General features: G+C 43.0%; 1 protein-coding gene across 1 annotated transcript; it reads left to right on the top strand.

Moving 5' to 3' along the window:
* Positions 1-2054: 2054 nt before the first annotated feature.
* LOC115110149 (MAGUK p55 subfamily member 2-like) lies at positions 2055-10202 on the top strand. Its single transcript, XM_065010035.1, has 10 exons — positions 2055-2136; positions 2352-2507; positions 2838-3065; positions 3726-3857; positions 4039-4144; positions 6577-6648; positions 6756-6917; positions 7131-7333; positions 7460-7588; positions 8552-10202. The coding sequence occupies exons 2-10, from the start codon at positions 2424-2426 to the stop codon at positions 8726-8728; spliced, it is 1293 nt and encodes a 430-aa protein (XP_064866107.1). The 5' UTR covers positions 2055-2136; positions 2352-2423; the 3' UTR covers positions 8729-10202.
* The last annotated feature ends 14653 nt before the right edge of the window (positions 10203-24855 follow it).

Genomic DNA, 24855 nt, shown 5'->3' with positions numbered 1-24855 from the left:
GACATTTTGGGCGGATCTTGGAGCTTCTGTGAAATATTAATGGCTTCCACTCTACTTTGATGAAAAATAGTTAATTAATCAGATAATAGTCACAGAGAACTAAAAAAAGTACAAAAAATATAGAAAGATTTTTATATATATTTTAAGGTGCAAAGTATGTGTACTTACTATTTTTAAAGTAACCAACACCATTCTGAAGCATACTTATTTCCATCTTAAAGAGATTCTCCAATACTTTTGTATACTTTGTAGCCAGTAGTTCTGCAAATTGTGTGCACATTTTGCTTGCTGTCACTCAAATGGTGAGGGGCTGAAGAACATTGGCTAGAACTCAAATTGTTAGGGGGCTGACCCACGTGGCAGAAAATATAGGAAAAATGTCGCAGCACAGCTTCCAGAAAAACAGTCGCTTTCAAACTAGGGATTTCGTAGCTTATTGAGGTAAAACCATTCTGCTCATAGATTATGCATGTATGAACTGTACATTGACACATCCAGCCCAAAGCGGGAGGTTAAAAAAATAAAATAAAAAGTTCCAGAGCATATCTTTAATAAGTGTACATTTGTATGTCAAATATGTATTCAAATACAAGTATAGGTGTGTCTCCTTATGTCTCCTTGTGTCTCCTTGTTGTGGTGCCTCTCTTGTCGTGATGTGTGTTTTGTCCTATAATTTTATTGAATTTATTTGTATTTTTAATCCCAGCCCGCCCTTCCCACAGGAGGCCTTTCGGTAGGCTGTCATTGTAAATAAGAATATGTTCTTCAAATCAAATCAAATTTCATTTGTCACATACACATGGTTAGCAGATGTTAATGCGAGTGTAGCGAAATGCTTGTGCTTCTAGTTCCGACAATGCAGTAATAACCAACAAGTAATCTAACTAACAATTCCAAAACTACTGTCTTATACACAGTGTAAGGGGATAAATAATATGTACATAAAGATATATGAATGAGTGATGGTACAGAGCAGCATAGGCAAGATACAGTAGATGGTATCGAGTACAGTATATACATATGAGATGAGTATGTAAACAAAGTGGCATAGTTAAAGTGGCTAGTGATACATGTATTACATAAGGATGCAGTAGATGATATAGAGTACAGTATATACGTATGCATATGAGATGAATAATGTAGGGTATGTAACATTATATTAGGTAGCATTGTTTAAAGTGGCTAGTGATATATTTTACATCATTTCCCATCAATTCCCATTATTAAAGTGGCTGGAGATGAGTCAGTGTCAGTGTGTTGGCAGCAGCCACTCAATGTTAGTGGTGGCTGTTTAACAGTCTGATGGCCTTGAGATAGAAGCTGTTTTTCAGTCTCTCGGTCCCAGCTTTGATGCACCTCTACTGACCTCGCCTTCTGGATGATAGCGGGGTGAACAGGCAGTGGCTCGGGTGGTTGTTGTCCTTGATGATCTTTATGGCCTTCCTGTAACATCGGGTGGTGTAGGTGTCCTGGAGGGCAGGTAGTTTGCCCCCGGTGATGCGTTGTGCAGACCTCACTACCCTCTGGAGAGCCTTACGGTTGTGGGCGGAGCAGTTGCCGTACCAGGCGGTGATACAGCCTGCCAGGATGCTCTCGATTGTGCATCTGTAGAAGTTTGTGAGTGCTTTTGGTGACAAGCCGAATTTCTTCAGCCTCCTGAGGTTGAAGAGGCGCTGCTGCGCCTTCTTCACGATGCTGTCTGTGTGAGTGGACCAATTCAGTTTGTCTGTGATGTGTATGCCGAGGAACTTAAAACTTACTACCGTCTCCACTACTGTTCCATCGATGTGGATAGGGGGGTGTTCCCTCTGCTGTTTCCTGAAGTCCACAATCATCTCCTTAGTTTTGTTGACGTTGAGTGTGAGGTTATTTTCCTGACACCACACTCCGAGGGCCCTCACCTCCATTAACTGACTTGCCGAGTTAAATAAATGTTAAATTAAATATATATTATTTTTTTAATTTAAAAAAAAAATCCCGTAGGAGCCAGAGAGTCTGGAAGAGACCAGGTTGGAGGCGGTGAGGGACAACAACGTAGAGCTGGTCGAGGAGATCCTCAGAGAGCTGAGTCCCTTCACACACCAAAGCAACAGCGCAGCAGAGCTCACGCGCATCCTCAACGAACCCCACTTTCAGGTACACACACAGAAGCACACATAGTGTGGACACACACACCCACACCCATTAAACCACACACTCATGTGGACATCAATGCATTCATACACTTACCTAGACGTGCAGAGAAGAAATGTCCTTCATCACATAATCCACTATTTAGTCTTATGAAAGTATTTCTGGTAGCCTCAGTCTGCTGTCAATCTAATGTTCTCTCTCTGCCGACTGGTTCCCAGTCTCTGCTGGAGACCCATGACTCGGTGGCGTCCCAGGTGTGTGACACCCCACCCCCCAGCCCCTGTGCCTACATGGAGCTCCCTGTCAGCAACCAGCCCGTGCCCCCAGATGCCGTCCGGATGGTGGGCATCCGCAAAGTGGCTGGTGAACACTTGGTTAGTACCACCTTGCTCTTTGTCTATCACCTATCTGGTATAGATAGCATGGCACCCAGAGTTTAGGTGTTTTAGTCAACTCTTCCTTCTTTGGCTGAATCACAAACAGGCTAGTGGTTATAACCATAGTGTATAATTGTAACCGTAGTGTATCCTCATTCATGTCCTTTTTTCAAGAGAAGGAATTGCCATTATTTTGTCATTTTAGATATTTGATTGAACATGTAGGACATTGTAGAAGGACAATTAAGAGAGGAGAGAGTTTGTGCCAAAGTAGCAACACCCCATGCCACACATCCTCATTAGTTTATATGTTTTGAACCTGTTCAGGGCGTGACTTTCCGCGTGGAGGCGGGGGAGCTGGTGATTGCCAGGATCCTCCACGGAGGGATGATTGACCAGCAGGGACTCCTCCACGCGGGTGACATCATCAAGGAGGTGAACGGGAAGGAGGTGGGTGAGGACCCGAGGGTTCTGCAGGAGATGCTGCAGGATGCCAGCGGCAGCGTGGTGCTCAAGATCCTCCCTAGCTATCAGGAGGGCCACGCGCCAGGACAGGTAAGAGTTAACAATAAAGTACCAGAGTTAACAATAAAGTACCAGAGTTAACAATAAATTACCAGAGTTAACAATAAAGTACCAGAGTTAACAATAAAGTACCAGAGTTAACAATAAAGTACCAGAGTTAGCAATAAAGTACCAGAGTTAACAATAAAGTACCAGAGTTAGCAATAAAGTACCAGAGTTAACAAGCGGAGGGAGCTGAGTATTTCCGTACAATATGTCTTTTGGTGGGGATTTCTTTCCTTTTATCTTCACTCGTTCCGTGGCTGGTAGACTGTGGAAAAAAGAGGGTTGGGAAAATAGTCTGAAAGTACAAACCAGTTGTCAGCAGAAGGGTGTTATGGCTGCTGAGGAAGTGTTGATATTTACAGTAACGTATTTCAACTGAGGATTGTAGAAAGTGGTTTGTCTTTATGCATTCTTGTTGATAATGGCATCGATCAGCTGGAATACTGTATACAGCTGTATACTCTGAATGCACATACTGCATGCTCTAGAGGAAAACTTCCACTTCGATAAACAAATGTAAACGTTGCAAGTTAGAAGTGTGACAAATCGAGCTTCTCCTTTTGAATTTGGTACGAAATGTTCAACACTATCCAACAGTAAGAGACTCGTAACCATCTGTATGGATCTACTTCCTGTTCCCCACAGGTGTTTGTGAAGTGTCACTATGACTATGACCCGGCCAATGACAACCTGATCCCGTGTAAAGAGGCAGGGCTTAAGTTCTACACCGGTGACATCCTGCAGATCGTCAATCAGGATGACCTCAACTGGTGGCAGGTGGGCCCATAGGGATTATTTTGCCATGTACTGTACTGTATGTAACACAAATTGTTTTGTGTATTGCTTCTGTTGTCAATACTATCAGCCTCTGTATTCGTCTACTTGTGCCTATCGGTGCACGGTGTGCGTGCTGGTGGGTCTAAGTATTGATGAGAGAATCATCCTGTGGGTCTGTCAGGCTCGTCGTTGTGTGGAGGGTGGCAGCGCTGGGCTGATCCCCAGTCAGTTGCTGGAGGAGAAGAGAAAAGCCTTTGTCAAGCGAGACGTGGAGCTGGCCCCCGCAGGTAGGACCAGTGCATAGGGCTGTGGCAGTCATGACATTTTGCCAGACGGTCATTGCCGTGCAAAAGACTGCCGTCTCCAGGTCTCCACGCATACAAGCCAGTGATGTGTGCCGTTGGAACATCTACATTTTTGAAAAGTATTATAAATCAATGTAATATACATCATCACAATAAATCCATGATTTATCTTAGTCAGGTCTAAGGAAACGTTATCAAATGAAAATGTATTTCAGAAGAACAGAATATGAGTTGGCCTACTGTATGTTATCTGGCTGTGGGGGGGGAATGCATGTCATCTGTATGCACTCGAATGGAGGCCGTGTTTTGAAGGCTACTTCGGTTTTATAGCGGAGAATAAGCTTAATATGAGCAACTGAGAAATAAATATAAGAAGACTTATTTCACTCCACCCATCAACCACTGTTTGAGGAGCATGCTCTCTCTGCCCGACACGTGATATTTTGCCCAAACTCTTGTGTACCACGGGCTCTCAAACCTTGTTCCTGCAGCTACCCAGTGCTTAATTTGGGACACCAAGTGAAATCTGTTATGGAACATCAATAGTAACATCTTTTCGCAACAAAACATATTTCACTAAACTGTTGACAGCCCGTCTGCGTGCTCAGGAAAGGTATAAAGGAGAGAGTGGAGGAGATGGAAATGCATGATGGTGAGATATTCTGTATAGCTGAAGGTAATGTGACTCTCAATTAATTATGAAAATATTTTTTAAAACCCTATTACTAGGCTATTCAAAATCAGGCTAACTGTAGGCTAACTGTAAACCGCCCTGCACAAACAATGAACCAACAGCATCACCTAGGACTGGCTATACGTTCTCTCCCAGACTCATGGATAGACATTTTGAAGAGTAGCATAAGGTAACCAGTCCACCCAGTATGTATAATAATACGGTCCACACACAAAGGCGATTATTCACATTAGTTTAATTTTGGAGCATAGGCTAGACCAATTATGTACCAAGACATCTTAAATCAGTTTGGTTTCATTTGTTTTCTGCCATGCGTAATATGCGGTAGGCTATGCATTGTATAACGGCACAATCATGTTGGGTACAACCAAAGCACGACTAGAGTACATAAAATGAGATTACTGTGACTCAATGGTGAAATGACATTTTACTGTGGTCATGACTCATAACTGCCGGTGTGGCAGTCATTCAGTCACCCAACAACCCTACCAGTGCAGCCCACCTTATTAACACATCATAACACTTACCCCGGGTCTGTCTCTCACTCCTCACAAATGAACGGACAGCTTTTAATATGAGCCAGATCCTGACATGTAGCTTATTATGTAGAGGGGAATGATGTTGTGCTGGGCATTAGAGGTCTTCATAGATCCACATGTACTCTAATACAGAGAACCGATCCGGGACCCGAATGGGTCTGGATCCAGAATTCGAAATAATGTCACGGGTCTGATATGATTGTCAGGGGTCTCGGGTCTGTTTAATCGTATCTGACTTGTCCGAAAGGACCCGTACATATCCGAAAGGCGAATGCTACAGTAGAGAGAGACAAATTGTATAATTTACGCTGCTGCTCTTTTCACGATGGCGGCACGTGTAGCTTGTTGTTGGTCAATTATAAACCATCAAAGCCATCAAAATCCATAGAGCCTCCATGGAAAGAGTTATGCGATATCTAATCAATGGAAGATGAAATTAAAAGTTAAAGGAGCAGGGTAGGCTACAACAACCACGAGCCAACAGTTAAGCTTCTACCTAATATTCTGATGGAGTTGTTGTTATTTCTAACTGTAGGACGAGAAAGCTCATGCAGCCTCAATTGGCCTGGCTAGCTAGCTTAAGCAGCTTCTCCCGGTTTGATGCCGTCAAGACAGGTACTACTTAATTATATTGGATGATAAATAACCTAGCTATGGCAACAAGTCGGCTTGGTTGGTTGCTGTCTCTCGTCTTTCCCTCCGTCCTCCCTGTGCCGCTCTAAGTAACACACCCCTCCCCCACATGCTAGAGCGGCACCTCTCCCTCCTCTCCCTCATGCTTTATCAGCTCTGGTTAATAAGTAGGTTAAAAACTTCCCTTTTCTGCTGCTTCCTTAACTTGGATTGGGTCAGGATCCAGGTCTATAATGAGTGGGTCTAGTTGTCCTCGGGTCCGTTCGGAATGGGTCTTTATATTTAAAAATATATATATTTATGCATATCGGGTCCGGGTGGGAAAGCAACAGGTCCATTTTGGAATGTTTCCAACTTTTTGGACCAATGACCTCTACTTGGCATTGTTATATACTGCCCCCTAGTGTAAAATCAAATGGATGATTAATAAGAAAACCATGTGAATACCTGTGGATGAATGTGGATAAATGGAGTTTGTATGGGATCATGTTTGTATGGGATTATATTTGTATGGGATCATCATTGTTTATTGTGTGTTATTGTGACAGGAAATCTTTGTACTGGAGTTGCGGGAAAGAACAAGAAGAAAAAGATGATGTATCTAACCACTAAGAATGCAGGTGGGAATGTGTTGAATTCTGATCATTCTGAGTGTTTCTGTAAATTATATTGGAATGTTAACAAATAAACAAAGCTATCTCTCTCTCTCTCTCTCTCTCTCTCTCAGAGTTTGACAGGCATGAGTTGCTGATCTATGAGGAGGTTGCCAAGGTGCCTCCATTCCGCAGGAAGACGTTGGTTCTGATTGGTGCTCTGGGAGTGGGCCGACGCAGCCTGAAGAACAAACTGCTGCTGTCTGACCCACAACACTACGGCACCACCATCCCCCGTGAGCGTTGCTAACGCTAACTTTCCAACTAATTGACAACATCAAAATGCTTACATGCTAAAGCCAGCCCTTTTTGATTTTGGATTGAATCCATTGTGTTAGGACACCTTCATACAGTAACTAGGGATTGTTGAAACCGTTTCCAGCAAGTTGCTCTGGATAAGAGTGTCCGGTAAATGACTAAAATGTAGATCATCTTCTTGCCTCCTCCAGACACCTCCAGAAAGCCAAAGTCAGGGGAGCGGGAGGACCAGATGTATGCCTTCACCTCGCGGAGCAAGATGGAGGCGGACATCAAGAATGGCCGCTACCTGGAGCATGGCGAGTACGACGGCAATCTCTACGGCACCAAGATGGACTCCATCCATGAGGTGGTGGAGGCCGGTCGCATCTGTGTACTGGACGCCAATCCTCAGGTAGGAGCGACTGGCCACATTGTGGCCCCACGCACCACAATCTGGAGCCCTATCTGGGTGAATTCAGGGTTCTAACAGTGACATTGGTACCTCATACAGACATTGTATTCCTTGTACTACTTCCAGGCCTTGAAGGTACTGCGGACGTCGGAGTTCCTGCCTTACGTGGTGTTCATCGAGGCCCCTGATTTTGAGGTCCTTAAGGCCATGAACCAGTCGGCCATCGAGACTGGAGTTGTCACCAAGCAGCTGACGGTAAGCAGCAGGGTGAAGCCAAACAGAGGATAATGCCTGAATGGAAAACTCAATGACAGCTACTGACTATGTCTTTCAGTCAGGACGACCAACGTGCCTCAATTTGTTTAGCCATTATACACTGAGTGTACAAAACATTAAGGACACCTGCTCTTTCCATGACATAGACTGACCAGGTGAAAGCTATGATCCCTTATTGATATCACTCGTTAAATCCACATTAATCTGTGTAGATGAAGGGGAGGAGACATGTTAACGAAGGATTTTTACGCCGTGAGACAATTGAGACACGGATTGTGTATGTGTACCATTCACAGGGTGAATGGGAAAGACAAAAGATTGAAGTGCCTTTGAACGGGTTATGGTAGTAGGTGCCAGGCTCATCTGTTGTGTCAAGAATCTTTAGATCTTTAGATGGTTCTTCAAACTGTATGTCTGTGCAGTGGGATTTTTGAAAAAGTTCATCTTAACAACCAGAAAGTTCTATCTGCATAAACCCATTTGAACTTGGAGCTATCCAATCACAAGCCTGAACAAATACAGACGGACCAATCGGAACACGTCTTTGCCATCAACACTGTCAGAAATCTTAAAGTAAATTGCACATCATTGTTCAGTGATGACAGTAATCTGTCTGATGATCATAATGCATTGCTTATCTGGGTAAAATAGTGTTATTCTATCATTTATGTATTCAAATAACTACAGTCTTCTTAAAAACTGAACATGCATAATTCACAAGTGTCAGGTAGAACTATGCTTTATGCAGATAGAACCTTATAGTCCCAAGGTCACAACTTGCTGTAAAGCTGAAAGGCCCTAATGTTGCTCACTAGCTACATGCTTGAGCTTCCAGGTTCTTACCTATTGGCGCCTTCCTAAACAGAACTAATTAGCTTGTTCAGGGCCTGTTCTCTTCCTATTACTCTTAGTTCTAACAACTGACATGTTTGTTCTCTGTAGGACTCAGAGCTGAAGAGAACAGTGGATGAGAGCACCCGCATCCAGATGGCCTACGGACACTACTTTGACCTCACCATCGTCAACGACAACCTGGACGAGAGCTACAGGAACCTGAAGGCAGCCCTGGAGAAGGTCTCTGCTACCCAGCAGTGGGTCCCAGTCACCTGGGTCTTCTAGTGGGAGACAGAAGGACAAGAGGGTGGTGTCGAACACTTGTTCTCTCATTCATCCCCACAAGACATCTGAAGATACTGTCTGGCTCATCATCACTGTGACCTCTGGACCTCTGACCTTTGGACCCCATACTGTACATAAGACTGAACTGACAGCATTCTTTTTGCTGTGTATGTATTGCTTTTGGAAATTTGTTGACAAATTTGGGCATTATGGGATTCTGGTGTGTGTGTGTGTGCATGTGTGTGCATGTGCGTGCATTCGTGCGGTTGCAGAGTGTCTTTACCATAATCCTGTTCACGACATTGACTCTTTAGTTCAGCAAGACTTCATCTATGTTTACATGAATCATAAATGGACATTCAGAATAGTAAATAGATAATCTTACATCAAAACAGTAAACAGTGGTAGATGGCCTTCTACTTGTTATGTCTTCACTACAGGCTCTGACACACACACACACACACACACCAAATTCTATTTTTATTACCACATTCTATTTTTTGTATGGTTGCGTTCAAGTCGGAACACTTTTGACACCTACTGTTGGGTATTTCTTTTTTCTATCATTTCAAAAAGTCAAGACACCAAGGTGTGATAGTAAAACATAAAAATGATTTGGAGATAGCATATAGATGCATAGAGAGATGTGTATGATAGATGGACTGTAAGCACAACCGTTATTTAGGAAACCACACAGATACTTTACGTATATGTTTTTGACGTGCCAAAAGCCTCCTTTCTCTTTTATTTCATAAGAATACTATTCCCAGGTCTGCTGTACAGTACAGTACACACCCGTTTGACAAGGTAACGGCTCCGGCATTTTACTTGATGGGTCCCTTGGTGTTTACTTGTCAAACTGGGGCAGACCTTTTTATTCCACTTTCATAAACAGAGGATCTTGTGATGGAGTGGTACAGGATGCCTATTTGGTCAGTTGAAATCGATGCACCGCAGGCGTTTGGGAAATTTGGCGATGATTAGTTTGGGGTCGTATTCACTAGACACAAAACAGAAGAAAACAGACTGAGGACGTACTCTGTACTGTATGGGGATAGCTTGTTTTCGTTTTCTGTTTGTGAAACATTTAGCTAGAATGTGCCCTAATGAACACGACCCTGGAAACTCCAGAGGAACGACACACAACAATGACACGTTTGTGCAAGGTCATAGTTTCTTCCTTTTAGCATGGTTTCTACATTCCATGATGCTCACGCGTATCCATGGCATTTTCAAATACCTAGAATATGAGTTTGGAGATTTCAATTAGTTGAATTCATGGTTGAACGATTTCAAGAACCTTGTGTATTTGACTGTGTATCAGTCGCCTTTTCTAGACGTACTGTAAATGACAGACTGTGAATGTAGATATACAGTAGACTAGAGGCAAACACTAACTACAGTGACAGTGTGTTGTTTATAGGAAAATGAACTGTACATTTGATGATGTCCACAATTAAACGTCTAAAATCAATGAGACCAAAATGATGTCTGATTCCATGGAAGGATCAAATAGCATCCCAGTAAAGCTACATTTTTTTAGGGGGTTTAGGAAACAACGGGCCCAAGTGCAAGGGATTTCCAGTGTTAAGAACAAATGTGGTGGCCAAGCCATTGATAACGTACTATTGGTAAGCCTATCAGGATGGTATGCATTCCAAGTCATGATGACCTCATCTAACTCCATTGTCCATAGTTCCAAATAACTGATTTTTAATTCAACTTGCATAAGATATTAGATGATCGATGCCTCATCAGAGACTATTGATAGAAACAGTTCCCCGTGTTTCTAAGAGCCCTGCCAATTGTCACTCTTCATCTCCAAAGGCCAAAGCACCAATGGTGTGTGTTTTAGAATATTTATTTATCTAAACTTCTTTCTTTCCATCCCTCAGTTCCTCCACTGCTTCAACCTTCAGTCTCTTCCACAACAGACAGGGAATCTCTTTTAGGTCAGAGAAGGTCTGATATTTTTAGGTTATTTTCCACCTCAGGACTTTCTGCCATCTACCAGCCAACAAACAAAATACTAAAAACATTTCCAACAAACGTAGGTGTTCCCTTCAGGATGTGACGGATAAGGCCTTTAATGTGTATGTACTCAAGTTGTTGGGTCTGGTAAGGCTATTCTCGTTTGTTCATCTCAGTGAAAAAGCAGAACTTGTTTGAGGACCTACAAAGCGAAAACTTGTCTCTGGTGAGTGGTGACAGACAGTCAGAGGCCATGCAAGAGGGTTGCAGAGATTAAGCAGAACGTAATGGCGAGCGGAATTTAGGCACAATCATAAGGGAGGATCATTGGGTTGGATAAGCTTCTAATACATACACAAATGATCCAGCAAATATTCTCTCACTACCTCAACCCCCTCCCTCTGTCAGAGATCCACTACCTGTACCAGCTCCATGAGGACAGCATGTTTCGTGTGGCCCTGGACCAGATCCAGTTCTCCAGGATGGAGCAGCACTTTGACACACTGATCCTAGGTCAGAGTGAAGGTGGGCATTGCTTCACGGCGGTGGCTCTGGTGCGGGACGTAGACCCCCCTCCGCCCGCAGATCCCTTTGCTTTGGTGGCGGCCCTGGTGCATGGACCTTCACTGGAGGAACCGGGCCGCAGATCATCGCCGGAGGAACCAGACCCCCAACCATCCGGACCGGGGACCGTCGCTGGAGGTTCCGGACGGTGGATCGACGCTGGAGGCTTCGAGCCGTGGATCGTCGCTGCAGGCTCCGGGCCGTGGATCGTCACTGGAGGCTTTGTGCCGTGGATCGTCACTGGAGGCTTCGTGCCGTGGATCGTCACTGGAGGCTTCGTGCCGTGGATCGTCACTGGAGGCTTCGTGCCATGGATCATCACTGGAGGCTTCGTGCCATGGATCATCACTGGAGGCTTCGTGACATGGATCATCACTGGAGGCTTCGGGCCATGGATTATCACCGGAGGATTCGTGCCATGGATCATCACTGGAGGCTTCGGGCCATGGATCATCACTGGAGGCTTCGGGCCATGGATCATCACTGGGGGCTTTGAACGTGGAGCCGGAACAGATCTCACCGGACTGAGGAGACATACTGGCAGCCTAGTGAGTGGAGCTGCCACAACACATCCTGGCTGGATACCCACTCTAGCTCGGTGAGTGTGGAGAGCTGACACAGGACGCACTGGGCTATGACGGCGCACTGGAGGCATAGTGCGTAGAGCCGGCGCAGGACACACTGGACCGGGGAGGCGCACCGGAGGTCTGGAGCGCAGAGCTGGCATAACTCATCCTGGCTGGATACCCCCCTTAGCCCGGCAAGTGCGGGGAGCTGGAACAGGCAGCACTGGGCTTTGCTGGCGAACCGGGGACTCCTTGCGTAGAGCTGGCGCAGGATAACCTGGGCCGAAGAGATGCACCGGAGGCCAGGAACGCTGAGCCGGCACACTCCGTCCTGGCTGAATGCCCACTTTAGCACGGCCACTGCGGGGAGCTTGCACAAAGCGCACCGGGCAGTGGCTGAGCACTGAAGGCATGGTGCTCAGAACCGGATAACACTGTGCTTGATCAGTCATTCTCTCCCCACGGTAAGCACGGGGAGTTGGCTCAGGTCTACAACCTGACTCCTCCAATCTCCCTGTGTGCCCCTCACCAAACATTTTTTGGGGGCTGCATCTCGTGCTTGCTTCATTGCCGGACTCCCTCGTTGCTTCCACCTGTTCCCATGGGAGGCGATCCCTTCCGGCCAGGATCTCCTCCCACGTCCAGGATCCTTTGCCGTCAAGGACGTTCTCCAATGTCCAGTCCTCCTAACCACACCGCTTGGTCCGTTTGTGGTGGGATCTTCTCTAACGTCCGTTGTTAGAAGGAGACCAACGTGCAGAGTGGTAAGTGTTCATGATTCTTTGTTTACCCAGAACACCAAACAAAACAACAAAAGAATATCGAACGTCACGTTCTGCAGGCTTCACAGAGCTAACAAAAGAACCCGCCATCCAGGTAGCTGTCTCAACCCACACATGCACCAATAATATATCAATCACATCCAATGTGTGACATGCTTCGTAAACAACAAGTGCAGACTAACAGTGAAATGCTTCCTATATAGAATATAACACTGTATTTGAATTCATAAAGCACAGTAAATCAAATAAAAAAAATTGAGATGATCAGTGATGATCCTTCAATGCTGCCGAAGGTCTATTTTCATGCAAAAAAAAGGGCGGAGAGTTTGAGATATTAAGGATGAGAAGCAGTTTTTATAGTTCAAATGATTGTGTTCTAAGACTCTCTCTCCACCTCCCAAGAGGGAAGTCCTTTATGACTCTGTTGACCATGGCCAAGTTTGAGTGGTTTGAGGACTGGAAAGAATGCCAAGCTAAACAAGAGAGGGTTCGATTACGAAGAGCTGAAGATGAACATGGCCAAGGAGCTCCGAGATTGGGCACTGGTTGTCTTCCCTCAGCTCAGGGATAAGGTACTTTGAAAATATAGCTTCATTTGAACATAACTGGTCAAAATACATTGTCATATTCAATTTTAGGATGTATACCGATGAGTAGAGTTTTTTGGACAATCCAAAGAGGCATTATAATTCGTTACCACACCCATTGTGCTTGAAATCAAGACTTCTTTGAAGCAATAATGTCATCCAATTGTAATGATGTCTCATACCTGCTGGCTGTCTCTGTACCTACCAGCACAAGATGTTGAAAATATGTATTTTTGGTTGAAAGAACACGTATTTCATCCAATTTTGCTCACTGGGTACCTTGTGTGTCTATAGGTGGTGTATTTGGATGGAGGCTTCCACACCCCTGACCAACATGCACTACCTGGGCGCCCCGCGTGGGGAGATGTATGTGGCTGAACACAACATGGACTGCTACAGCCGGGAGACGGTGGCCAGAACCCGGCCCCCCACGCCCATCAAGGGATTCTACCTCACCGGTGAGAAAGAAATTGTTCAGTGTTGTAGTATTTGAGTTTTATTTGAGTACATTTGTCACAAAGGTACAAGGTGATGCTTGACTGTGGCGGTTGTATGAGTTAGTCAGTGGAATAAAATGCAAGAACTGAAAGTCATTTTAAGGCGCTACCGTAGATAATACTGTTTCTGGTCTATGCTAGACGGTTCTACACATTGTACAAACTTACCAGCAGTAGTTTTCATTTCAGCAAACCCTTTTTCTTGTTCTGAACCCCAGGCCAGGACGTGTTCTGTTACAGGATGGCTCGGCACGGAGGAATCCTGTGTGCCTCGACAGTTCTGGACCGTATTCTCTACATGGACCTCCTACCTCTGAAGAAACAGCTCAAAAAGCCGACTCGTGAAAAGGCTCGTAACAAAGCCTGAGAAACCATTTGGACACAGCACTGACCACAGTCAAAATCATTATATTAACCAATATAATGTAGGTTACTGCGTACAGCATGACACATTTCTTCACCCGATCAATCAGTTTAATGTAACTGCGCCATTTTGTCTTATATTGAATTCAAATACTGTGTCTTTCTTTATTACCTGTTATGGTCACTTTGCCATCTCCTTAGCCTTGTTTAATGATGTTAGAAAGAAATGACATCACTGGATTCCACACAGTCGTGAATGATTACTACTCTTTAGTCAGATCACACCAGGCAGAAACGTGGTTTTGTTTTATGCTTTGTTTCCATTGAAGTGCTTCTGTAGTACAGACACACCTCATTAAGGTGCACTTTTCCCCCTGAAAGTCTGTTACATTTGTCCTCTCCAATGTGGGTAGTTTCAACCAGATTATGTTCAAATGATACTTGTTACAACCAAGTCATTCTGTAACGGTATTACCTATCACTGTTACACTGTGGTTACACTGCTGTAACTTTTGCGCCTAGTCCTGTAGCCAGCCACCGGGTAGGTTTCAGCTTGTTCTGTTCTATCCAAATGCAGACAGGAGAAAATAAGTCACTCTCGCTGCACCTCACGTCTCAGTACAACACTGTGCTGGGAACTATACTTTGAACTCTCAAGTCATTAAAAACACTTCACAACAAGTATTACAGTGCATTCGGAAAGTATTCAGACCCATTTTTCCACATTTTGTTATGTTACAGCCTTATTCTAAAATTTATTAAATTGTTGTTTTCCCTCATCAATCTACACACAATACCCCATAATGACAAAGCAAAAACAGATTTTTTTGTACTTTTATTTTTATGTTATTAAAAATAAAAAATGGAAATATTAAATTTACATAAGTTTTCAGACCCTTTACTCAGCATTTTGTTGAAGCACCTTTAGCAGCAATTATAGCCTCAAGGCCTCTAGGGTATGACGCTACAAGCTTGACACACCTGTATCAGAGGAGTTTCTCCCATTCTTCTCTGCAGATCATCTCAAGCTCTGTCAGGTTGGATGGGGTGTGTCGCTGCATAGCTATTTTCAGGTCTCTCTAGAGATGTTCGATTGGGTTCAAGTCCGGGCCCTGGCTGGGCCATTCAAGGACATTCAGAGACTTGTCCCGAAGAAACTCCTGTGTTGTCTTGGCTATGTGCTTAGGGTCGTTGTGCTGTTGGAAGGTGAACCTTCACCCCAGTCTGAGGTCCTGAGCGCTCTGGAGCAAGTTTTCATTAAGGGTCACTCTGTACTTTGCTACGTTCATCTCCCCCTCGATCCTGAGTAGTCTCCCAGTCCATGCCGTTGAAAAACATCCCCACAGCATGATGCTGCCACCACCATGTTTCACCAAGCGTCCTACAGATGTGACACTTGGCATTCAGGCCAAAGAGTTCAATATTGGTTTCATCAGAACAGAGAATCTTGTTTCTCATGGTCTGAGAGTCTTTAGGTGCCTTTTGGCAAACCCCAAGCGGGCTGTCATGTGCCTTTTACTGAGGGGTGGCTTCCGTCTGACCACTCTACCATAAAGGCCTGATTGGTGGAGTGCTGCAGCAATGGTTGTCCCTCTGGAAGGTTCTCCCATCTCCACAGAGGAACTCTAGATCTCTGTCAGAGTGACCATTGGGTTCTTGGTCACGTCCCTGGCCAAGGCCGTTCTCCCCCTATTGCTCAGTTTGCCCGGGCGGCCAGCTCTAGGAAGAGTCTTGGTGATTCCAAACTTCTTCCATTTAAGGATGATGGAGGCCACTGTGTTCTTGGGGACAATCAATCATGCAGAAATGTTTTGGTACCCTTCCCCAGATCTGTGCCTGGACACAGTCCTGTCTCAGAGCTCTACGGACAATTCCTTCAACCTCATGGCTTGGATTTTGCTCTGACATGCATTGTCAACTGTGGGACCTTATATAGACAGGTGTTTGCCTTTCCAAATCATGTCCAATCAATTGAATTTACCACGGTGGACTCCAATCAAGTTGTTGAAACATCTCAAGGATGATCAATGGAAACAGGATGCACCCGAGCTCAATTTCGAAACTTCTGAATACTTATGTAAACAAGGTATTTCTGTTTTTTTTAATGTTTAATACATTTGCAAAAAAAAATAAAATAACTGTTTTTCACTTTGTCATTATGGGGTATTGTTTGTAGATTGATGAGGACATTTTTGTATTTAATCCATGTTAGAATAAGGCTGTAATGTAACAAAATGTGGAAAAAGTCAAGGGGTCTGAATACTTTCCGAATCCACTTTATACTATGTAAAAGTTGATGAATCACACTCACGTGATGAGTAACTTTGCACTGAGACCTGTCCTGAAGACATGTGTTAGTTCCCCAAGTTAATGCCTAGGGCCAACACAGTCCACAAGCAAACAAGAGACCCAGGTTTCGAACCCAGTCCGTCACATTTGTAAAACGCTAGTATTGCTCAGAATGTTCCATAAAGTAACGCATTACACATTTTGAGACCCAAAACCGTGTTGGGTTAGTAGCATTGAGGCATCTCAATAACAACTGCTCAACCTCTGGTCTAGTCTTGGATAATGAATAACAGAGATGGGCCATATATCTGTTTTGATCATAGTTCCTCATCATTTTGATCATAGTTTACGGTCATAGACGGAGTCCATCCAAATCATCTTGGCTCCTGGACTCTGTCCACGCATTTCAAGGCTGTGTTGAAACAATGCCTTATCAATGATCCAAGACCAGCTCAGTAAATCCCTGCCATTGTGACAATGCGTCATCATAATGCTGCATCAAATGTCCATGATCCTCAAGGCGTTGTCAGACACAATGTAAATAATGTAATGTATGTCCCCCTAATTGCCCTGAATTCCACTGTTGATCTTACAGCTATTGTATGCAGTAATCATTAGCCTATGAACCAGAGTTATACTGTTAGCACTGAGGCGGTGTGCCCTAGTAGGAAGTCCACTGTGTGTAGCTCACCCTGCACTATCAGCCCCAATATAAATAAAATGACCAAGTCTACTTCTGATAAGCTTCCCAGTAAAGCTGTCACACCCTGATATGTTTCACCTGCCTTTGTGCATGTCTCAACCCCCCTCCGGGTGTCGCCCATCTTCCCCATTATCCCCTGTGTATTTAAACCCGTGTTCTCTGTTTGACTGTTGCCAGTTAGTTTTGTTCGTGAAACCTACCAGCGTTTGTTCCCCTGCTCCGGTCTGTTTCTTGTCCTCCTGTTTTCTAGTCCTTCCTGGTTTTGACCATTCTGCCTGCCCTGACCCTGAGCCTGCCTGCCGGTCTGCACCTTGCCCCACCTCACTGGATTATTGACCACTGCCTGCCTTGACCCTGAGACGGCCTGCTGTTCTGGACCCTTTGCACCTTCTCTGGTCTTCTGACCCCTGCCTGCCTTTGACCTGTCGTTTGCCTGCCCCTGTATTCTAAATCAACTTTTGTTTCTTCGACACTGTCTGCATCTGGATCATACCTGAAACGTGATAAAAGCATTAAAATCAATCAAGCAGCCCAGAGAAGTGCTAAAAAACTGTCCACATGAACATATTCAGCCTGAGAAACAAGGTCCATGAAGTCAATAACTTGCTTATGACAGATGACGTTCACATTCTGACTAGCTCTGAAACTCACTTACATTATACCTTTGATGATACAGTGGTAGCAATATATAATGTCAACAGAAAAGACAGAAATGCAAAAGGGGGCGGTGTTGCAGTCTGTATTCAGAACCACATTCCTGTAAAGCTTAGAGATGATCTCATGTGAAATACTGTTGAAGTAATATGGCTACAGGTTCATCCGCCTCACCTTAAGCCCACTCTTGTGGTAAGCTGCTATAGACTACCAAGTGCTAACAGTCAGTATCTGGATAATATGTGTGAAATGCTTGATAATGTGATATCAACAGTATATTTTCTGGGTGATTTAAATATTGACTGGCATTCATCAAGCTGCCCACTCAAGAAAAAACTTAAAACTGTAACCAGTGCCTGCAACCTGGTTCAGGGTCTCAGTCAACCTACCAATGTATTTACAAACAGCACAGGAATTAAATCAACATGTATAGATCACATCTTTACTAATGCTACAGAAGTTTGCTTTAAAGCAGTATCCAAATTGATAGGATGTAGTGATCACAATATAGCAGCCATATCTGACCAAATTATGAAAGACAAGAATTGTACTTTTGAATTCCGTAAAGTCTGTGGAAGAGGATAATTTTTTGTTGTTGTCTATCAACAATGACAAGCCACCGGGTTCTGCTAATCTAGATGGAAAATTACTGAGGATAATATCCAGACGATATTGCCACATCTTCAATTTAAGCCTACTAGAAAGTGTGTGCACTCAGGCCTGGAGAGAAGCTAAAGTCATTCCGCTACCCAATAATAATAAATCCCCCTTTACTGGCACAAATAGCCGACCAATCAGCCTGTTATCAACCCTTAGTAAACTTCTGGAAAAAATAGTTTGACCAGATACAATGCTATTTCACAGTCAACAGATTGACAACAGACTTTCAGCATGCTTACAGGGAAGGGCACTCAACAAGCACAGCACTACTGATGATTGGCTGAGAGAAATTGATGATACGATGATTGTGGGGGCTGTCTTGTTAGATTTCAGGGCAGCTTTTGACATTATCGATCATAGTCTGCTGCTGAAAAAACATATGCGTTATGGCTTTACACCCCCTGCTATAATGTGGATAAAGAGTTACTTGTCTAACAGAACACAGAGGGTGTTCTTTAATGGAAGCCTCTCAAACATAATCCAGGAAGAATCAGGAATTCCCCAGGGTAGCTGTTTAGGCCCCTTACTTTTTTCAATCTTTACCAACATCATGCTTTGAGTAAAGCCAGTGTGTCTATGTACTGTATGCGGATGACTCAAAACCATACATGTCAGTTACTACAGCAACTGAGATGACTGCAACACTTAACAAAGAGCTGCAGTTAGTTTCCGCAATAGGTAGCAAGGAATAAGTTAGTCCTAAATAATTACAAAACTAAAAGCATTGTATTTGTGACAAATCACTCACTAAACCCTAAACCTCAACTACTTCTCATAATGAAAAATGTGGAAATTTAGCAAGTTGAGGTTCACAGCCCCATGTCCAGAACAGACTATGGGAGGCGCACAGTGCCACTTAGAGTCATGACTACATGGAACTCTATTCCACATCAGGTAACTGATGCAAGCAGTAGAATCAGCTAAAAAAAAAGGTAAAAAATACACCTTATGGAACAACGGGGACTGTGAAGAGACACAGAAAGGTACAGACACATGCATACGCATACATTGTGATATTGTTGTGTGGTGGTATAGCACATTTTGTTTTGTAGATGTGTAGTGGGGTAATAATGTTATATGATGTTCTGTTTTGTTTTATATGTAATGTAAGTGCTTTAATATGTTTGGACCCCAGGAAGAGAAGCTGCTGCCTTGGCAGAAGCGAATGGGGATCCATAATAACTAGAAATAGGCAAGGGGGCATTAAATGAAGGGGTTAACATTTTGCTGTCACTTCATACATTACACATCATCAGCCAAAGACTTGTTCCAATTCATGTAAGGATATATGATTGGGCAACTGGAGTAACAGGAAATAACCGAGAGCTATGCCACAACCTGTCATGTCCATCACATAGTACATTTTTTATCAGTTTGTCTGTTCAATATCTTACCAGCTTCCTGGGTAGGGCTGTTATGTAACCTATTGGGCCAAAGAGCATGGACGATGTGTTACAGCATCATAAATGGCTAATATAGGACAGATCGGATCATTGGTATGAGAACAGACTTTATTCCCAATGTCAAAATAGTTAAAATAATTTACCATATTACACAAGGTCCATAACATTGATACATAAATTAATACACTATTCTGAGTAACACTTTGAAAAATAAAATGTGAAAGATTTTAATATTTACACACTGGTTTGTACAGATTGGTAGCTATAGCTACTACGCAACCCCATTCGATCTCTTATCCCCAACTTTTGCTTTAAATTACACACTTTCATAGACGTCCAAACACTTGCTTTTCTTTATGGTCTCCAAACTTTCCACCTCACGTCCCCATTCCACATTCCCAAGGACTAAGTCTCTGTGGTATACATGTCCAGCTTCAGGATCCCCACTCCACATACAGTATGTGCCATTTTCTGTGTTATTTATCCCTTAGTCTGTGGCCTCAGGCCTCCCCCTCACAGGATTCCTAAGGTGGTACGGTCCTATGGTTGGGAGTGGGGTTCAGGAGGCACTGAGTAAGATTGCATGGGGAAAACAGGTGTGTTGGAAAGCTCAGAGTAGGCTGGAGGAAGCTCTGGGTGGATAAAGTCTGGCTTCATCTCCACCTAGACATAATTAGATCAAAAGTGGATGAATAGAGATTAAAACACTTTTACAATACAGTACAGTGTTTTACCCAAAAAGTGTGAATAAAAATCCATTGTATTGTTGTAAAGCCTACTGTACGGTACAATTTTCTTCCTCATGTTTAGGATGGACTATTACCTCATTGTAGGCAGGAGGTGGGCTGTAGAACTCTGAGGTGCTGTAGCGATGAGGCCTGTGGATATCTTCATTGTCATAAGATACTGCGGGGAAGGGAATGACATAGATGGAGGGCCTGTCTCGTCTCTCCTCCCGGTCCAGATGCACCTCGTGGGCCCGGTGTAAGGACTTACAGAAGGCTATGCAGCAGACGATGCTGATGCCAAATGTGATCAACGGGATGAAGATTCTAAGGGAAGAGAAGGTAATTGGTTGGTGAATTTCTCGTGGCTGTAGGAGTTTGTGATAAGTGACAGGCAAAGTCTATTTCAGTGTGTGTTTGTGGGTGTGTGTCCTCGACGCATATGAAGGTGAACAGGAAGGGGACTCTTACTCTAAAATGAGAAACGTGTCTTGTATCGGCATCTTGTAAGTTAACACCTGCACCTCAGTAGAAACCTGCAAGGACAAACACAACTACCTCATGAAGCTGGTTGAGAGAATGCCAAGAGTGTGCAAAGCTGTCATCAAGGCCAAAGGGTGGCTACTTTGAAGAATTATAAATATAAATTAATTTTGATTTGTTTAACACTCTTTTGGTTACTACATGATTCCATACGTGTTATTTCATAATTGTGATGTCTTCACTATTATTCTACAATGTAGAAAATAGTCTGTAATAATTCAAAGTGCAGAAGTATGAAGAATAATATTGTTATAATAGGAATAAAGGGGGATGAAAACAAAAACTCAGTCAACGGAGGAAAAAGTCCAGGTGTTCATGAAACGTAATCTCAAGATGACAGGTGGAAACAACTGATTTTCAGAGGGAAGGCCCCGTCCAATCGTAGCTATGCTGACTCACATTACAAAATGAAAATTGCCTTGTTACAACAGGTTAGGGAATTGAAGAACACCCCGTTCTCTATTAATGAACTATTTCCCCATGAAATAGTGAAGTGATGACGTGCCCTGTACCCCATTTCAAAGGGCTCCGAGCAGAGAAGAAGAACGTTCGTCTAGTGGTCGATAAATTATAAGTAAACAACCAAATGTTCAAGGACTTGAAGATTGCAAGGTGGCTGTGAGGGATAGCTACCTCCTGTTGAAGTAGTCCCCGATACACATATGCACCTCATTACAAAGTACAATTACGGATTCATTTGCTTTTTACAACAACAAAAAACTGACAAAAATTTTTGTCTTTCTTTATTCATGCTGTATGGAACCGTGGACTAAGTGGACTTAAAGTTAGACTTATGGCAATGCAGAATGGATATGATGAACTTGAAACTTGAAATTAAATCACGGTGCTTTTTAATGGTAAGTTCACAAACATTGGTTGTGATAAGTATAATTGAAACTTGGGAAATCATTATGTAAGTGGGGAAATAAGTATAGCCAGTTATAATTGTCATGACTTAGCAGATAATAAATAAAAAATAGGATTTCTCTTTGCAGGTAAACATGTATCTATTGTTTACAGGAAACTCATTCTACAAATATAGATTAGGTTCAGTAGAAAAAGGACTGGGAGGGAGAAATAAACCGAATGCGATTGGACCACCATCTAATTGGCCTCTAATAACTTGTGGACGGGGATATTGTAAATGTAATCAAAGCCTATTGAATGTTCTTAACTAAGACCAAAATATTTATAATGTACTTTTTTTTCACAACATAGGTACAGAGGATCCCCTTCTTGTATGGGACGGTTTTAAATGTACTTTTAGAGGCCATTCAATACAATACTCATTGTATTGAATTGCGGCAGGTAGGCTAGTGGTTAGAGCATTGGACTAGTAACCGATAGTTTGCAAGATCAAATCCCACAGCTGACAAGGTAAAAAAAATCTGTCGTTCTGCCCCTGAACAAGGCAGTTAACCCACTGTTCCTAGGCCCTCATTGTAAATAAGAAGTTGTTCTTAACGGACTTGCCTAGTTAAATTAAGGTAACATTTTTTTAAACTCATCATTAAAACAAAAGCAGTTTGGGTCAAAAGAGATTAGACTAATAAAGGAAAAAGAAAAAAAAGTAACAGCGCAGGTAGACGGTAATGGAAACTGGACTATAGAGAACTGTCACGTGACTAGGGGGGTTTCTAGGTATTATATTTCTATGTTGGTGTGTGTGTGTATGGTTCCCAATTAGAGGCAGCTGATTATCATTACCTCTAATTGGGTATCATACTTAGTTTGTCCTTTTTCCCACCTGCTAGGTGGGATATTGTTTTGTGTGAGTGCCTATGTGCGCTACGTATTTCACGATCGTTATATTTGTTGTTTTGGAAGTTTTCACTATCATTAAAATGTAGAACTCTACTCACGCTGCGCCTTGATCCAATTATTTATACGACGGTCGTGTGTCACGGCTTTCTTCCTGGGAAGGAGAGGCGGACCAAAACGCAGCGTGGTTATAGTTCATGGTTCTTTAATAAGAGACACTAAACATGAACAACTACAACCCAAGAAACGTGAAAACAGTCCCGTGTGGCACAAACACTGACACAGGAAACAATCACCCACAAAATGCCCAAAGAATATGGCTGCCTAAATATGGCTCCCAATCAGAGACAACGATAAACACCTGTCTCTAATTGAGAACCAATCCAGGCAACCATAGACTTACCTAGACACCTAAAAGAACACAACCCCATAGTATTGAGCTTTTAAGAGGAGTAAAACAAGGCTGTCCATTGTCTCCATACATATTTACTATGGCCAATGAAATGCTAGCTATTAAAATGAGATCCAATAAGAATATCAAGGGGTTAGAAATCCAGGGGATAAAAACAAATGTGTCAATATATGCTGATGACTCAAGTTTTTTCTTAAGTCCGCAATCTGGATCCCTGCAGTCTCATTGAAGATCTTGATCACTTTTCTAGCCTCTCTGGACTAAAACCTAATTATGACAGGTATACCATATTATTGGATCGTTAAAAAACTGTGTTTACACTACTTTGTAGTCTAACAATAAAATGGGTGGATGGTGAAGTAGACATACTTGGTATTCACATCTCAAAAAATATAAATTGAACTTGCTAGAATTCATTTCAATAGAAAGTTAGCAAAAATAGATACGATTCTGCAACCATGGAGAGGTAAATACATGTCTATCTATTGAAAAAATCACATTGATTAACTCTTTGGTCCTATCACAGTTTACTTACTTACTAATGGCCCTGCCTACTCCAGATGACTCGATTTTTTAATCATATGAGCAAAATATATTTAATTGTATTTGGAATGATAAGCCAGACACATTTAAACATGCCCACTTACAGTTGAAGTCTGAAGTTTACATACACCTTTGCCAAATACATTTAAAATCAGTTTTTAGCTATTCCTGACATTTAATCCTAGTACAAATTCCCTGTCTTGTGTCAGTTAGGATCACCACTTTATTTTATGAATGTGAAATGTCAGAATAATACTAGAGAAAATGATTTATTTCAGCTTTTATTTCTTTCATCACATGCCCAGTAGGTCAGACGTTTACATACACTCAATTAGTATTTGGTAGCATTGCCTGCATTGCCTTTAAATTGTTTAACTTAGGTCAAATGTTTTGGGTAGCCTTCCACAAGCTTTCCACAATAAGTTGGGTGAAATTGGCCCATTCCTCCTGACGGAGCTGGTGTAACTGAGTCAGGTTTGTAGGCCTCCTTGCTCGCACACACTTTTTCAGTTCTGCCCACACATTTTCTATAGAATGGAGAGCAGGGCTTTGTGATGGCCACTCCAATACCTTGAATTTGTTGTCCTTAAGCCATTTTGCCACAACTTTGGAAGTGTTCTTGGGGTCATTGACCATTTGGAAAAGCCACTTGCGACCAAGCTTCAACTTCCTGACTGATGTCTTGAGATGCTGCTTCAATATATCCCTCATGCAGCAAAGCACCCCCACAATATGATGCTGCCACCCCCATGCTTCAAGGTTGGGATGGTGTTCTTCAGCTTGCAAGCATCACCCTTTTTCCTCCAAACATAACGATGGTCATTATGGCCAAACAGTTCTATTTTTGTTTCGTCAGACCAGAGAACATTTCTCCAAAAAGTATAATCTTTGTCCCCATGTGCAGTTGCAAACCGTAGTCTGGTTTTTTATGGCTGTTTTGGAGTAGTGGCTTCTTCTTTGCTGAGCGGCCTTTCAGGTTCTGTCAATATAGGACTCGTTTTACTGTGGATATAGGTAATTTTGTACCTGTTTATTCCAGCATCTTTACAAGGTCCTATGCTGTTGTTCTGGGATCTATTTGCGCTTTTCGCACAAAATTCCCTT

Source organism: Oncorhynchus nerka, linkage group LG26 (assembly GCF_034236695.1).
Source record: "Oncorhynchus nerka isolate Pitt River linkage group LG26, Oner_Uvic_2.0, whole genome shotgun sequence".
In the NCBI taxonomy this organism is placed as follows: domain Eukaryota; kingdom Metazoa; phylum Chordata; class Actinopteri; order Salmoniformes; family Salmonidae; genus Oncorhynchus; species Oncorhynchus nerka.
Note: the sequence above shows the minus strand (reverse complement) of the source record. Positions and strands in the feature narration are given on the sequence as shown.

What these genes read in the sequence shown, in the direction of transcription:
- LOC115110149 (XM_065010035.1), top strand. Translation starts at nt 2,424, where the DNA reads ATGGAGCTCCCTGTCAGCAACCAGCCCGTGCCCCCAGATGCCGTCCGG. An exon ending in AAGTGGCTGGTGAACACTTG is followed by an intron (nt 2,508 to 2,837) that starts GTTAGTACCACC and finishes GAACCTGTTCAG; the next exon opens with GGCGTGACTTTCCGCGTGGA. An exon ending in AGGGCCACGCGCCAGGACAG is followed by an intron (nt 3,066 to 3,725) that starts GTAAGAGTTAAC and finishes TGTTCCCCACAG; the next exon opens with GTGTTTGTGAAGTGTCACTA.